Here is a 16677-nt window from a genome sequence, read left to right on the forward strand (position 1 = left end):
GTGTGTGTGTGTGGGGGTGTGTGCGTGTGTGTGTGTGTGTGTGTGTGTCCATCTATAACAGTTCAAACCTCAACAATTTCATAGCGGTTCCAGCAGACTCTCTGTTGAAGCTTTTTGCACCTCGTCACCTCAGCACCAGATGACTATTTACACCACAAAACATTTCTATTGTAACATAGATGACAAGCAGAACAAAAACTGTTTTGCAGAAATAGACCATTTCACCAAACCCCACTCTCCATAATTGCAAATGTGTAAAAATACCCAATATGACCTTTGTTTATACCTCTAGTAAATTTATGTTTCAGTTGTTAGGAAAAGAAAAAGATTTTTTTTTTTTCTCGTAAACTCCCTGGTCTGACTTGTGAAATACTCTGACTTCTTTAAAGTTTTTCATGTGGAAAAAGTAGTAAGCAGCTTGAGTTGTGCATTTAAATTTCGTACTCACTGAACTCGTTTTTTTTTGTGTGTTTTTTTCTATTTAACCAAAAGTTGAAACATCAGGAAAGAGGAAACAGATTTTGTCGAATATTATCCAACTCGCATACATCTTTAGATGCTGAGACTATCAATTTTCTTCCTCACGGTTTTCAATTGAGTTAATGGCTGCAAGGCAAATGGTGTGTCCTGCAAGGCAGACCTTATTTGAACCTTCTAACAAACTTATGAACTAAGAAAGGATGATGTACACTTTTGATTTTTGTCACTTTTTCGGTGCATTTATTGAGATAACTGTAAGTAAAAATAAAACGTGACTGGCCCTGATTGGTGATTTTGTCAGAAACTACAAATTAGCTATTTTTGCATTAAATGAATTAACCTCTAACCTCTCGTGGCAGTAACAATACTGCAGTATAGAAGCTTTTCCTGAGTGAAGCACATTTAGTTATTTGTATCAGTGCTTTGTGTAAAGTGAAGGACAAAAGACGCAAGAATAAAACTTTTAAAAGTTGAACTATTTCTTTATGGAAACTGGACATTCAGGCGGATACTTCAGCATTAAAGGAGAAATCAAGCAAATAGAAAAGGGAGGCTTTGCTTTCAGGTTGAATTTGTTGCAGAACACTTTTGGTTTTATCTTTCACAGCTTTCATCTTCTCTGTCTTAGAACATGTTGATTTAGGCAATGTTGAGCGTTATTTGGAAATCTCCCAGTAATGGTAACGGTCAACTTTATTTATCCATAAACATTGTTCTTAACAGTTTTTAATAATATAATGTTGTGAGGACAGTCTAAAATATCACCTCGGCTATCATGTTTCATTGTGGTAACATTTTTAAGTGCAAAGCTGTTTAATAGACTCATACATCTTCTATTGTTTATTATCGTTATTGGACAATTAAGTCATCAGTTCTTTTCAGTGTGACAATATACATATCTCCACTCCTCATCATGCAATGTAATTTATTTTCGTTTTCACGCAGCGCATTTTTTACACGATGCTGCTGACATTTGTGGGAAATTTGTCATTGATTGGACTGCAATAAATTATATGACAGAAAACCAGTGAATCGGGGCAAAGGCAGGAGACTGAGGGTTTGCTCTTTTTAACAGACATCAGGGAGTGATTCCTGTGGTCTGACTGCACAGAGAGTCTAATTTTTACTTAATTTATAGCCTGAGAAAACAATTTCCTAATCTCTTTAAGCTAGCTTCAAGTCACTCCTAATACCATGGGAGAATGATGTTTTTAAAATATAATTTCGTCTTAAAATAAAATAGCATTATTTTTTTTATTTTTTACTTGAGTTTTGTGGAAGTGCACTGCTGTTTGTCCTGCTGACTTTATTGACCACTGACAGGAGACATTATGAGCCCAAGACCCACCTAAGATCGGCTGACCCCGCGTATGAACCGCTCCCTGTGGACATGCCTATAAACTTAGTCCAGAAGAACTCCTCTGTCCAAGGCTTGATGTGTTTTGCAAACATTTGCTACAGATGTGCCCTTTGGCTGAGGCTTTAATCGTATTCTGTTTATGTTGGTTTTATGTGCATTGTCCTTTGTTCAGCCTTCATGTTACCTCGGTTAAACACCAGGCCTCACAAGTGAAAAGCATTTAAATGAGAGCTGTGCTGATACTACACGATACACAAAAACCTCCAGTCAGGGTGCTGTAATTGGCACCTCTGACAGCCTTTCTTGGCCTCTTATTCACATTCTTCCTTTCTAGTCAAATCAGTCCTGTGTGTGACTGAGTGTCCCTGGATGGAAACGAGTGGGTGTTTGAGAGAGACTTTTAGGTGTGTGTGTGTGTGAATACGAAGGGCAGCAGAATGGCTCCGGGGAGCACATGATCGCTTGAGTTTGTGCATTTGGAAGGGCTGGACTTGGATAAGTGTGTGTGGCTGTGCTTCGAGGCAGACTGTCTGCCACTCTGGGGTCATTCTCGGTTCAAACAGGAAAACCGTTTTGGTTCTGAAGCTGAAACCTCAAACAGTACGTCTAGCTGGACTCCAGTTCTGAATTTAAGTGTGCGCTTCTGGATTACTTTCCGCTTCGTTCTGCTTATTAAGCGAATGAGATTTCAAGATAAGGCCAAAAGTCTGGAAGATCACTGATGAGCAAATCATTTTTATTAATTTTGCTAACAAATTAAAGCATAAAAAATAATTTTATGCCTGGAAATGTTTGTTTGTGACACTAAACTGCTAAGTTGTCAATAAATTGTTATAAGTAATATAAATATTTAAGAACATTTAACCAAAACTTGATTCACTTAATTATTTTTCATGTCTTGTCAACTATAGCTTTCTTTATCATGTTTAAACATCCAAATGACAAAAAAAAAATGCAAATAAGAGTTGAGAGGTGCTGTCTTTAACCTTGTGTTAAAGATAACACTCTCTTCCTTCACTTGCTGCCTAAACCAAGAGCACTATGGCGTTTTTGTTCTGTTTTTCCTGTCCAAAACGATCAGAAATGTTCTGTTGTTTTATTGTTCTTTCATTGGAAACATTGGTGTGAAGACAACAGTCGCACCTAGCGAGTTGATAAAAACCCCCTGACCACTGAGGTCGAATAAAAAATTACCAAATTCTAATGTAGTTTCATAGCTGCATTTTTCTACTGTGACTTTTTCTTTTTTAGGTGTATGCCTAATTCCAATGTTTAATCCATGTTTTCCATAGAGGTGAAATCATTAAAATTAAGATATTGTATAATTTTCAGATTGTCATTCAGTCTGGATTGAAGTCCAGAACTTACAACAATGGCAGTCATCTCATTACACAATAAATCACACTATTTTCTATTCGATGACTTCTTTAAGCCATTGTTTTACTTGAATAATCTGAGCCTAGATTTAACTAATGCTTGTTTTTGATTTTCTTTTTCTGAAAAATGTGTGCAGTTGAATTACTTTAAGTGCCATTCAGCAGCCCAAGTCAGCTCATATGCAGCATTAGCTGATCCCAGGTGAGGCTTGAAGTATGCAGCACTTGTTCCAATTGGAAATAAATGCAATAAGACCTTTATGCCAATCAACTGAGTGTGAATGTCAGTTATAGGGCGCAGGAGGAGATTCATTTATTTAAGAGCTCACCGGAGTAAAAGGAGACAGCAGAAGATTAGACACAAATGAACCTCCCGTTGAAATCCTGCATGCACGTTTATGCTAATGTCTTGCATGCATAAATCACACACACATGCATTAGTTTAATGCTCATAGTTTGGGTTTTGTGTGTGTTTTCTGGCAAACGGTCGACAATTCGGCGGAGCGATTTGAAGCAGCCAGCATGCAGAGCCTTGAATCTCATCCATGCTTTTGATTTGAGACTCCAAGAACAACAGCTCTCACCCTCCGCTTTCCATACATTAATCACAGGGATGTTCAGCCTAATTTCTCCTCAACTATGAAAGCTCTTCCAGAGAGAGCCCTCGGTTCATGAGCAGGCGAAGGACTATTCCAGCATGCTATCCAAACACTCCTCACAGATATCAAATGTGCAACTCCTCATTGTTGGGCCAGTTGTGTCTCGATCGAGCTCCCAGTGCCTGCTTTGAATTTAAATCAAGTCATATTTAATGCATGGGATTCATCTGTCGCCACCTTGGTGCAGGACAAGGGCTGCTGCTTTTGTGCTCAGACAAAAAATGCACTGTATGCTGGGTGGGAACTTCAAGACTTCAGTGTGTTAAGAGTGGCTGATTGCATGTATAACTTGTAGGTGTTCTCAATCAGGAGGAAATCACAAATATTTCAGAGCAGTAGTGTTTTTGCTGCTATCTAGACATCTGCTTGTGATCTCTTATTCATCTGTGGTGAGAAAAGGAGGAGCCCTTGCCTCAAAGTAAATGCTATAAACTGGGTTTTTTTTGTGTGTTTTTTTTTTTTACATGTTTCTGCCAAAACAGCAGAAGGAGGTGAGGAATTGGCGTTGAGCTAGTAATTATAAACAGTGCTCAACAATGCCAGAAGTTGCTATAAATCATAACTTTCAGCGTCTCTTTCACCCTCGCCCTCCGCATCACGTCTGTCCTCTATGTCTCCCTCTCACAAACCCTCATTTGTCTGAAATAATTTATGAGGTCTATCAGGAATCTTATTGAGTGGGATGCTCATTTACAAAGCAGCCCACACTGTGCTCACTGGACGTGACATCCCTCAGTGTTTACATCTCCTGCTAGTCACTTCGCTCCTGTAGAGGTCATCGACTCTCTGATTTCTAATTAGTTCAGTGGAGAAGGTTGTACAGTTTTAGCTTTAGGAAGTCTTTGGTTTTTGCTTTGGTGGCCCTTTCGGTGTGGATCCCGGATGCAGAGAAATGTGTTCAAGTAGAATGAATGAAAGATGTGGGTGTGTTTGGATGCAATGAAGAAGATCCATTGTGAATCCTCCACTTTACTGAAGCAAAATGAATTCTGTCAAACTGAAGAAATAAACCAGGACATTATGAGCGGTGGCGGTTCTTGCTTGAAGCAAGCTTTTCGAATGAGTGGAATAGAAGAGAAATGATCCTTAGAGAGACTGAAATGTCTCGGCAGCAAAGAGAAAAGCAAATGAATCATCTGAATGTCTTGGGAAGTCCAGACTCTACAGATCAGAAAAGGCATTTCCAATCCTTCATTATCTATTCTTGGTGAGTCTGAGCTAATTTGTGCTTAGTTGAAGAAGTTGGTACCTTTCTATCGTCTCCAACCAACTATTTTTTTACTCCTCTTACATCTGACATCAACGCTGTAATTTTGTCCAGACAACTTCTGCTCACATTTAGACAATTAAATCAAAATCAAAAATTATTATTTTTTTAAATACAGTCATATTGTCTTACACTGCTTAAACTGTATGTAACATTGTTTCCTTCTTTATTGGTTTGACAATAACCAATAAAGGTCACACATTGTATAGAGAAAAGGTCACACATTGTATTTTTGAGTTGTTGAACAATCCCTGATAGACTAGCACTCTAGGTAGAGAGCCATATCAAATATTAGAAATTATTACCTATTATAAAATAAAGATCTTTGATCTAAATTTGAGTTACAAGTACTTGACATAGGGCCTCAGAGACCAACATCTGCTAATAAAGAGCAATTTACATTACATTACATTCACTTAATTTTCTCCATCTTTATTCTTTAGGTTCGTCACACGATTCATCGAACTCGACGGACTCACCTGCCTGCTCAATTTCCTGCGCAGCATGGACTATGAGACGTCAGAGAGCCGCATCCACACTTCAGTCATCGGCTGCATCAAGGCCCTGATGAACAACTCGCAGGGACGCGCGCACGTCTTGGCCCATCCGCAAAGCATCAACACCATCTCTCAGAGCCTGCGGATGGAGAACATTAAAACTAAAGTGGCGGTTCTGGAGATTCTCGGAGCAGTTTGCTTGGTGCCTGATGGACACAAGAAGGTGCTGCAGGCCATGGCGCATTACCAAAAATACGCTGCAGAGAGGACTCGATTCCAGGTGAGTAAAGCTGAGCTGAAGTAATATTGCTGTTATTGTGGATAATGTGTAGTAGGCTTTGAATATTCCTAATTTATTTAGATTTTACTTCTTTTCAGCCAGGTTTTTTTGGGGGGAATCTTTTGAAGTTGACATTGTTATTAAGTCTTTATCTTTTTCTTAACAAAAAAATCTATGTTTTTTTTGCAACACGCTGACCTTCTCATGTCCATTGAAATATTAAGATTTTTCCTTACGGATCATAGCATATGACAGAAGAAAAGTATTTAAAATACTTCTGGCTTCCAATTGTGAGCAGTCTTTATATATTTCATATTTGGAGCAAACCGTACTTCATTCAACCTTTCTGTTATCTGGTAAAAGTTTTGCTCTCTCTCACTCTGTCACAGTCTATAAGAATTAGGAAAATGTTCAGGCTTTCACAGTAAATACTTCTTTCTCTTTACAGTTGATAATCACAGCAGTTTGAGTCTTACATATTTCTGCTAAGCTTGCTAAGTTTGATGCTTTCTATTCTTTTGAAACAACTTAGCTATGCCAACATTTGATTTTCTGTCTAGATATTAATTCTGGACACCAGTTAGTTCCTAACGCTCTAGCTTGGTGGTTTCGCAAAATATTGACTGTTGCACTTTTTCTGAATAGTCACATTTTTAGCATCCAAAGGTCATTTTCTTTTGTGTATTTTAATCTAGTCTTGGCAACTCACAAAAACATTTGGAAAACCAAAAGAAAATTTGCTTCAGACAAATTAAAACCAAGTCTTCCACCTTGGAATTAAAATAGAAAGAAGTGATGGCTCAAACCTCTAGCACATGTCTGTGGTACAAGCAAACTTCCCAAGATGCCTGCCTACATCCATCACTGTGGTCATTTTTAAATTTAGCTACTTGTGCAACTCAACTGGTTGGTCATGGGTCAGGCACACAAGCCATTGGATTTAAAACTTGTCAAGGTCGCAGGGTGTTGAGTGCTTTAGTAAGTGGCAGGACTGAGTCAACAACCACATCTTACATGTGCCCCTGGGGGGTCTGCAGTAAATTGTACCATGACAGAGTAAACCATCACCCTAGGATCTGAATCATTGCGAGCTTTGGAAGCCTTTAAATGTCGGTTTGAGCTGTGATTAAAGTTCTGAAGTATGTTAGGGTAAGTTTAACAAAGGATGGACGGTTAAAGGTGACACAGGGCAGTGACCCTGTGTCACCTTCTTTTCTTTGATATTGTCAGCGTAATACGGGCTCCTTAGCATGCCTTCATTACCACTTATCACAGTTTGAATCTGACTCTTTGAACTCTGAACTGCATTTATGCGTTTATATTCAGACACTCCTCAATGAGCTGGACAGAAGCACTGGCCGCTACAGGGACGAAGTCAGCTTGAAGACGGCAATCATGTCCTTCATCAACGCGGTGCTCAATGCTGGAGCCGGGGAGGTCTGCACGTGCTAATCAACGTTTTTGTGTTTTATCTATCAGTGGTTTCTTTCAAAAGATGATGAGATAAGCTTGAGTTTCTTACCAATCAATAAATCCACACGTGGTTCTCTGGAACATTTTACAATTCCTGACTTCCTGTTTTAACATTAAATCATTATTATATATTTTTTTTACATTAAATATTGCCAGATAATTTCCAACTATGCAGTTGCAGGTATTTTGAATATTGTTGTACTGCCTGTTGCTTTCAGGACAACCTTGAGTTTCGTCTCCACTTGAGGTACGAGTTCCTGATGCTGGGCATTCAGCCGGTTATTGATAAACTCAGAGAGCACGACAACGCCACTCTGGACAGGTGAGTGATCATCTGCTGTTGTGCTGTTAGTGCTGCTCGCGTTTCCAAAATGTATAAATGTCACAATGTTTTGCCTCTTTTCCCAGACATTTGGACTTCTTTGAGATGGTGAGAAACGAGGACGACTCTGAGCAAGCCAAAAGATTTGATATAGTGGGTTTCTCTTTTTTACATCAAAGCATTTTATTCTAAAGTTAGGTCTGCGTTGGAAATAAAACACCTTCTTTTTTGCTTTGTTAGTCTCATGTGGACACAAAGAGCGCTGGTGCCATGTTTGAGCTGATCAAGAAAAAACTGAGCCACACAGATTCCTACCCACATCTTCTCTCGATCCTTCAGCACTGCCTGCAGATGCCCTGTGAGTCGAAGAGAAACGGACCAAAATATCTCTAGTACAGATGGAACAGGTTCACTCTGGGTTCATTTGGACTCACAAATGTTACAAACAAGAGTTTTTCTTTGTTTTCAGATAAACGTGGAGGTTGCAGCTTGCAGCACTGGCAGCTTTTAGACAGGATCCTTCAGCAGATTGTCCTGCAGGACGAAAAGGGAGAGGACCCAGACGTCTCCCCACTCGACAACTTCAGTGTTAAGAACATTATTCGCATGTAAGTGAAGCCATTCCTCATACTGCTGTTCATTGGCACTTTACTGCTCAACAATAAACTGGTAGCAACAGTATTCCAATTTGACACCAATTTGACGTTTGTAGTTGTTTTTGATCTATCAACTACGTATAAGGCCAACAGACTAAACTTTATCAAGTCCTATAGCATAATTATATCTTTATCAGATTGTTTTCTGCTGTTACTTGCACATGCATCTTATTAAACTACAAAATAATAAAAATTAAAATAATATTTCAAGTCAACAGTTTGCCTATTTCTAATTAGGCAACAGCATTACATTCCTGTATCAATAATATATTTTATGGGTCTTATGCAATATTGTCATAAGAAAGTAAATGTACCACTATGTGTACGCAATCTTTGTTCACCTTTTGAAATATATATTTTTTCAAAGATATTCTAAAGTAAAACAACAAATGGCTTAGAATTGTGTTTTAAAGTTTTTTTTTTTTTTTTTTGGCCAATCATTACTCTGTAAATAATATAGTTTTAGTACTCTCTTCACACCATTTTCAAAGCTTTATTTCATGCTGGACTTGCTCCTATTCTTGATTAAATCATCAGCACTAAGATCAAAACCTGATTAAAACACCATAATGCAACAAAAAGAAACTCTAGAATAAAATCAACTTTAATAAGAATACTCCAGCCTTTCAAGGGTTGATTAAATCTGGCTCTCTGTTGTGTTGGGAGCTGGGGCTTCGGTCTTCTCAGACAAGATGAGGCGATTTGACGGCAGCAGCAGGGGGCCGGTGGCCGACTCTGAGGAAGGCCCACTCAGAGCGCGAGTTGGGCATGAAAGCAAAAGCCGTAGATCAAAGGAAACCTGCTCTAATCGCATTAATAGTCTGTCTAAGTCAGTCATGTTGAGATGCAGTGAAACAAGCACTCTTCAGCAGTCAGGGAAGCAACAAGGAGGCAGCATCATTTTATTCAGGAGAAGTAAGAATTATAAATCGGTGGTTTGGATGTGTCGTCGTGGTTGCTGCTCAACAAGAATGCTTTCCAAAAGATCGTTAACATTTCCTGATGTCTGCGGTGGATGGTCTCATTGATTTCAGAGACTGACCTGATGTTGTTTTCAGCTGATTTAATACATTTTGTTGGCAGGGTAAGATGATGATTTTTAGGCCCTTGTTCTATACACCACAACACCTCAGTTTCTTCTTCTGACAGGCTTCTATTCCTGTTTTCACCATCTGTCTTCTCCTTACTTTTGTTATGTTTAAGCTGAGCTCCTGATCGGTGATTAATGTGTTTAGTCTCTGTGGTGAAAGCACCATAAACCATGTAGCGTGGCTCACTTTTGGCCCCTGACAGCTTCTGCTTTGTTCACTAATTCAACCACCATTGTTTTTGCAATCACTTGAGTGGAATCCTTTCCAGGAGTGCGCAGAAACGTTCATTCCTGCCCATCACTGATCCACCACATCGGTCAAACTCTACCCACTCACTTTACGCCTCGGCCAAAGTCTTATTGTGTGTTTCCATAAACTCTCGGAGAGTAATTTGCGCCTGGAAAAAAGGGGAACGTAAACGAATCGTTCCACATTGCGTCGACTTGACAGCGAATGGGTGAAAATGTTGAGGCTCGTGCCGTGAAAACTCGGAGGGAGAAGGGAGGCTTGTTGGAGCAACTGTTAAAACAACTGTCAGGAGAAGTCATTCATCATCTGCGGTCAGCGTGATGACGGTGAAGGACACGCGTGCAGGGCATGAAATTAAAGCATTGTGGAAATCAGAGTTTTCCACAGCAATGTAAAGGTCTCCAGGTTTGACCTGCAGATGAAGAAGAGAGAATTAGTTTTATTCATTCTTGGTGTAATTAGAAAAAGGATTTCGCGATCAAGCTAAATCCTTGATCGCGAATGATATTATTGAGCATTTTGTTTCTAAACTGCTTAGTAAAAGTAGCTAAGTGTGAATTGTTTTCCTAAAGTAGTTACAGTGCCTTACAAACGTTTCTACTATCCCCCTCAACTTTTTCCTGTTTTCTCATAACCTCAAATTTTATGTTTTGATGGCTTTAAACATGATAAAACAACACAAACTAGTGCATGTTGTGTTGGTCATTGACATAAAATACCAATCAATTACACTGAGGTATGTAGTTGTTGTGGGAGAATATATGAAAAAGGTTAAAGGTCCTTGATATATTTGTAGGGCTGTTCACCTGTTACAATATCAAACTCAATGGTTGTTTCCTTGTTATTTTGTGGCATAATTTGCAATGATTATTGCTGCTGAAACATGTTTATTCTCTCATCTCTAGCCAAGGCTACCAGCGCTCCTCAAGGTTTCACTTTCCAATCTTTCATCATCCTTAACAACATCTTAAAATATCCTGTTGCTAATCTTTGAGTTTATATGTCTCATGTCATTATCGCCACTCTCAACTCTGATATCTTGCATAACATGACCTATTTCCAAGCGCAGCCAAGTCCCAGAGATAATACCTGAAAAAAAAAAAAAACATAACCACTTTCAGCCCCGCAGGGTTAATCCCAGCACTAATGTTTTCCTTCTAAGCTTCAAACTGCTTCAACTCAGTCAATGCTGTTCAAATGCCATCATTGATAAGGGAAGTCAACCATTGACCTATTGATCAGTGTCACTGATCAATAGGTCAATGATTAAATTCCCTTGGACCATCCCGGCTTGACTCAGTTGGAATGCAGCTGACCCCGCCTGTAGAGCACTCTTCTGCAACCTTGTACTTATTTGTCTCTGTCCACTTCGCAGGCTGGTCAACGAAAATGAGGTGAAATTGTGGCGAGAGCAGGCCGAGAAGTTCAGGAAAGGTGAGGAGCTTGCTACCAGCCTGCATGGATTTCCTGAACAAAATCTGCATCAAGTGAACACCTTTATGCCTTCTTGTTGAACTGCAGACCATGCAGAGCTAATGGCTAAGCTGGAGAGGAAAGAGAGGGAGTGTGAGACAAAGACCCAGGAGAAGGAGGAGATGATGAAGACTCTGAACAAGATGAAGGACAAGCTGCAACGTGAGGGCGTGGAGCTGCGTTCGGCCAGAGAGCAAGTGCTTGACTTGTCGTCGCGCATCAATGACTTTGCAGTAAGAACTTATGTTTTATTGGTTCTTACACTGATCAGGCTTTTCCTGAGTGTCTCGGCAAAGCAATTGTGATGTTGTTTGCCATGCATGACGTTTGATCTTCACTTAAAATGTCTCAAAGTAAATGGTGCTACTGCATTTACAGGCTGAAAATGGTAAGACGTTTTTATTACATTTGTTTCATTGAATATAAAACATAAATACTCATACCAGTCTCTGGACTACTGATCGATTCTCTTCTAATCTTGAAATTGGATATAACTTTACAAACATTACAGAAATACTCCCCTTAAAAATGGTAAATAAACAGTTATTTGCTCTGTAAACACTTAATATACAGTTATGTTTTGACTATTCATGAAACATTACATGAATAGTCTGGTTAACTATTTTATAAGTCCTTCATGACTATAGTATTACTGTAAGTTAAGAATTAACTTTTGTGTTTAATGATAATTGGAATATTTTTACTTTAAATGAAAGGTTTAATTCCATTACCACCTGGATGAAATAATGGTTTCATTCAAAATATTTAACTCCTGTCCATTTATTGTTTCGCAGGGCAGCAGTGTTTCCATGCTGCCTCCCCCTCCGCCTCCTGGAGCTCCAGTGCCTCCGCCTCCTCTACCTATGTCAGGCAGCTTTCCTCCACCACCGCCTCCACTGCCGTTCAGCTGCCCTCCGCCGCCCCCGCCACCTCCTCCGCCCGGGGCACCGCCTCCTCCACCTGGAGCTCCTCCTCTTTTTGGAGCACCGCCGCCTCCCATCCCCTCTTCCTTCAACTCCATGAACATGATGCGGTCAAAGTCCATTCCTCAGCCTTCTCATCCGCTAAAGTCCTTCAACTGGAGCAAATTAGGAGAGGTGAGACGAGACTTCCTTACACGTTCTGCAGTAATGTCCAAACACTGACGTGTGATTTAAAAAGGATTATCACCATTGATAAACACATCTCAGATCTGCTCATTTCACATCCAACTTTTAAGGTGTGAATTTGTGCTGTTTACTGTTGGAGGTGTGGTAGTGCCCAACACATTAGTTGACAATTTATACCCATTTTGACCACTGAAAATTTTACATTTTTTTTCTGTTCAAGGTCTGGAGTAAATAAATTATGTTGTATGCCTGAATTTGGCTAGAGGAATTTTGGTTCATCGGGGGTCTTTCATATTTCAAAAGACTTAAGAGGCCTAAACTGGGATCAGAAACAAAATAAACAGAAAGGAGCGTAATGCAAAGTTGTCCTGTATATTTGTGTTCTTAAATAGATTAGATGTGAACATTATTACACATGCTTATCTCCATAATTCATGAAAATACTTAGCTGCAATGATAAATAGACCGATGTGCTGCTTTTACAAATTGTGTGGGTTTGCATACAAAATTACAAAGATCCGGTGCGTTCATCTACCGAGTCCTTGAAATAAAATAGTAAATTGTTTTGCAACTGGAGTGAAAGCAATAACCCCCGTCCTGTGTTCTTTCAGAATATGATCAACGGCACCATCTGGAATGAAATTGATGACCTGAGGGCGTTCAAGATTCTGGACCTGAAAGACATAGAGAAGATGTTCTCAGCGTATCAGAAACAGCAGGTTTGGATTTGTTTGTGGGTTATAAATACCTGACTACACTTATGCTTGTGTGTGTGTTGAATGCTGAGTATGTGTTGGTATGCGTGAGCATGCGGATGTTTCAGAATGACTCTTTTACAGCGTAAACGGTCCAGCTTCAGGCTTACAGGAGCAGCTGTTGGCTGCTGAATGGCTCATTGTAGCTTCTGCTGGTGCCCACAAACCTTTGGTGTGAGAACCAATGGCAGGTCTTGAATCAAGGTCAAGGCTGAACCAACAGGGAGTCACAATACAAGAAAACACGAAGCTTGTTATTGAGATGTAGCAAAAATAAACAGATTTATTGAGTAAATCATCCTGAAACACAGATGAGCTGGAAGCATAATTGGTATATCTCTTGGGCATATGTCAAACCATGCATAGCGAATCACTCTCCTCTCTTCTGGGAATTAATTTGTTCTCTTTTCATTCCATAATATAATATATAGTTGCACAAACTGTACCTTATACCACAGATATATTGTCCACTTAAATGGGTTTTAAGTGGAGGGTTAATTTGTTCTAATTGGTTTCTAGTAATCACAGTTTAAAGTGAGGTCTTTAAGATTCCATTAAAGAACACTAAATCATCTCCACTGAGGCATCGCCATTGTTGAGTTAATGCATTTTACAGCAGTCGGACAGTTACAATCGCAGTGTCTCCTTGCAAGCTTTTATTAAAGAGGAATGGGTCATTTGGGGTTGTTGCTGACAGTGATATACTGCAGGTATTTATTTGTGCGGAGCAGGTTTTTATTGGCACTGGCCATTGCCTAAACGCTGATCCCAGTGGATGCAGTCGCATAAAAACCCAACATCTTCCTGTCTTTGACAGCCTAGTTCCCGTTTGGAAAGAGCCAAATTTAATTTAAATTTCACTGGGCAGTAATGCTGTGTTTATACATGACATACTTTTGTTTTAGAGCTTTTCATTGCTCTTTCTGTCAAAATGGTATTTTATTTACACTTGCACTCTGTAGAATTGTCTGCCACAGCCGTATTTCATCGTCCTGTTTTTCCATGTCAGGCTGATGTAGATGCAGTCAAAATTAAAACCACCAAGGCATCCGTGGCCAGTCTGAGAAGACAAAATCCGAACTAGAAATCTGTTTGTGTTAATCTTTCAACCTTTTATGCAGATCTTTTGAACCTTAGACAACTTGAAGAACTTAGCTTTGTTACTCTCACAAAAGCTTTCCAGCTTCAGCTTGTAGTTTGCATATAGTATTAGTAGTTCTTTGCTTTTGCCTTTCCGGCCTTCAGTGCTAATCTTTGCATGTGTTCTCAATTTTTTTGTCCCTGTTCTCTCCGGCTGCCTGGGCAGGACCTGCTAACTAACCAATCCTTCAAACAGGTGAGTTAAACATCTTTGAGCTTCTTGACCACAATGGTTATCCACTTTTACTGCTTTCATCACCTTGCCTTCTGCCTCGCAGCGGCCAGGCAAACAGCAGTCAGCTTCGCATATTGAATTTGTTATTTTCTGTGATGTTTTTTTTCCCCTCTCAAAGTCTCCACTTTAATTTAAAACCAGGTGTGTTACTGAAGTTGCTAATCATCTTTTGCTAATGAAATCTACACAAATAATTGATCATCGTTATCAGTCACTTCTAAAAGTCAAGGTTTTGGTAGGTCCCAAACATGTCGAAGTGGAAATACTCCAGCAACAACCCAAGACAAAATATTGTTGGAACACTTTAATTTGTGGAAACTTCACAAGGCCAATTTTAAACAGTTTGAAATCTGTATTTCAGCAGAGAAAATATTAACAAGTGAAAAATATTTAAAGCATCTACCAAACTCCCAGAAGTAGAAAACCCCAGCAAAGTCAGTTAGCACGTTGTTGGGGGGTGATCATTTTTACTTCCTTTGCAGCAACAGGACCTGGGTATCTGTCATTCTTCAGCTTGACCACAAACACCAAAATAATCTAGAATCAGATGTGAAGTCATATGTCTGGAATGCGAAGCTCATCCTAAACTGGATGATGTAATCAGTGAAGGAATGGTGTGGAAAGGAAACGGACCAAAGTTCTTCTACAAAAATCTGAAAATCTGCAAAAGTCATGCAGGAGAATTGCAAGAAGTTACTGAAGGTGGTTTTATAAACTACCCTTGGCTACATTTTTGAGCCTTTGTGGTTAGATCCAATAAATGTAGAATCTGGCAAAGACTAGATCTGTTTCCTGATGTGTAATAATGTTGTGATGTACGGTGCAGTTTATTCACATATCTTTGAATTAGCCACCTTGTGATTCACTAAAAGCAAAATGTTTTACGTTCCAATATGACTTTAACAAACAATGCAGGTTAAAGGTCTAGATCGCAAGACATTTTGACATAACTTCCATAATTACTGAGTTATATTTCTTCACCTCGTACATTCCTTTGGCTACCGCATTCAGACAAGCAAACTATTAAGGGTTCTGCTCGAAAGTTCAAAGCACAACACCTCGTCTTTCAGCTGATGTCCCTTTGTGACCAATTTGAAAAGTTGAACCTTTCAGTCGGTCGTATCAGCGCCTATGAGGCGAACAGTCTGGCAGAGTTGGCGCTCGTCTGTGAGCCGAGAGAGAGAGAGAGAGAGAGAGAGAGAGAGAGAGAGAGAGAGAGCGCTCTGAACGGTTTCAGTGGATGGGAGTTGTTCCCCTAACCTGCTGCCAACCCCGCTCAGCTGCCAAACACCCCGGGTCACCACGGACGCAGAAAAACGACACTTTCTTCAAAATCCACATCTGTTTTATATATGTCATGCCCAGCAACCTCAAAAACAGAGATTTTTCTGGCGAGCAGGAAACCAGCCTGGACCATAAATAGAATGTGTTTAACATGCAGGCCCCAAACAGCTCTCTCAGAATTTATTCTTTGCTTCAGGGATTTTTATACTACATTTATGTGAGGTTAACCAGCATATCTAACGGGCTTTGATTGGATCAACATTTCTGCTCCTCCTCTGAGAAGTTTCTGATGAGGTGTTGCATTGTGAAGGCCTGCTTCTGATCTTTGTTCTTTGTGTAAGCTCTCTCTCTCTATCTAAAGGTAACTTGACCTGAAGCAAGTGCTAAAGCCTTTTAGTTTCCCTCGGCTGTTTCGAGTCATGTCTCTTCATTAACTCCTTGTTAAGTCCCAGGAAAAGCTTTCCTCGGTCAGTTAACGATATCGCAAAGATGTTAACGTGTGTGCTGTGGATTTTATGTGAATACTCATTAATCTGAGCTACAAATTAAAGCTCTTTTCTCTTTTTTATTTTATAGAAAGAGACTGGCTCTATGGATGACATCTACGTCAGCACACGGAAGGTCAAAGAGCTGTCGGTCATCGATGGCAGACGTGCTCAGAACTGCGTCATCTTGCTTTCAAAGTAAGCGATCCGAATTGAGGAGCTGCTCTTGTACAACTAAAATCATCACCATGTTAAAGTGACACAATGTTTAGTTTTCTTGACCTAATTGATCTTTATTTTTTAATCAACTCCCACATTTTCAAGCCCTAAATTCATTGATGTTAGTCAGAGAATTAAATCCAGTTTACTGTTGAGCTGAATGTTAGAAGACTGGAGATAAACAATGAGTCTTCGGTATCACTACACATTTGTGGTGGGCAAAAACTACTAAAAATAATTGTATTAAAGAAGGAATGAAAAGAGATG

At 39.6% G+C, this 16677-nt stretch overlaps 1 protein-coding gene across 3 annotated transcripts in view; it reads left to right on the plus strand.

Moving 5' to 3' along the window:
* daam2 (dishevelled associated activator of morphogenesis 2) overlaps positions 1-16677 on the plus strand; it is a 102829-nt gene that overhangs the window by 70814 nt on the left and 15338 nt on the right. For 2 of the 3 annotated variants that reach the window (XM_008399651.2, XM_008399652.2), the window contains exons 6-17: positions 5586-5919; positions 7246-7356; positions 7611-7714; positions 7801-7867; positions 7955-8072; positions 8184-8322; positions 11086-11144; positions 11232-11416; positions 11978-12280; positions 12904-13011; positions 14354-14383; positions 16283-16389. In XM_008399651.2, coding sequence (XP_008397873.1) covers positions 5586-5919; positions 7246-7356; positions 7611-7714; positions 7801-7867; positions 7955-8072; positions 8184-8322; positions 11086-11144; positions 11232-11416; positions 11978-12280; positions 12904-13011; positions 14354-14383; positions 16283-16389 — 1665 coding nt within the window. The remainder of the gene's footprint in view (positions 1-5585; positions 5920-7245; positions 7357-7610; positions 7715-7800; positions 7868-7954; positions 8073-8183; positions 8323-11085; positions 11145-11231; positions 11417-11977; positions 12281-12903; positions 13012-14353; positions 14384-16282; positions 16390-16677) is intronic. The other variant, XM_017302527.1, reaches the window with a different exon arrangement.

The sequence above is a fragment of the Poecilia reticulata genome, linkage group LG22, assembly GCF_000633615.1.
Source record: "Poecilia reticulata strain Guanapo linkage group LG22, Guppy_female_1.0+MT, whole genome shotgun sequence".
NCBI lineage: Eukaryota > Metazoa > Chordata > Actinopteri > Cyprinodontiformes > Poeciliidae > Poecilia > Poecilia reticulata.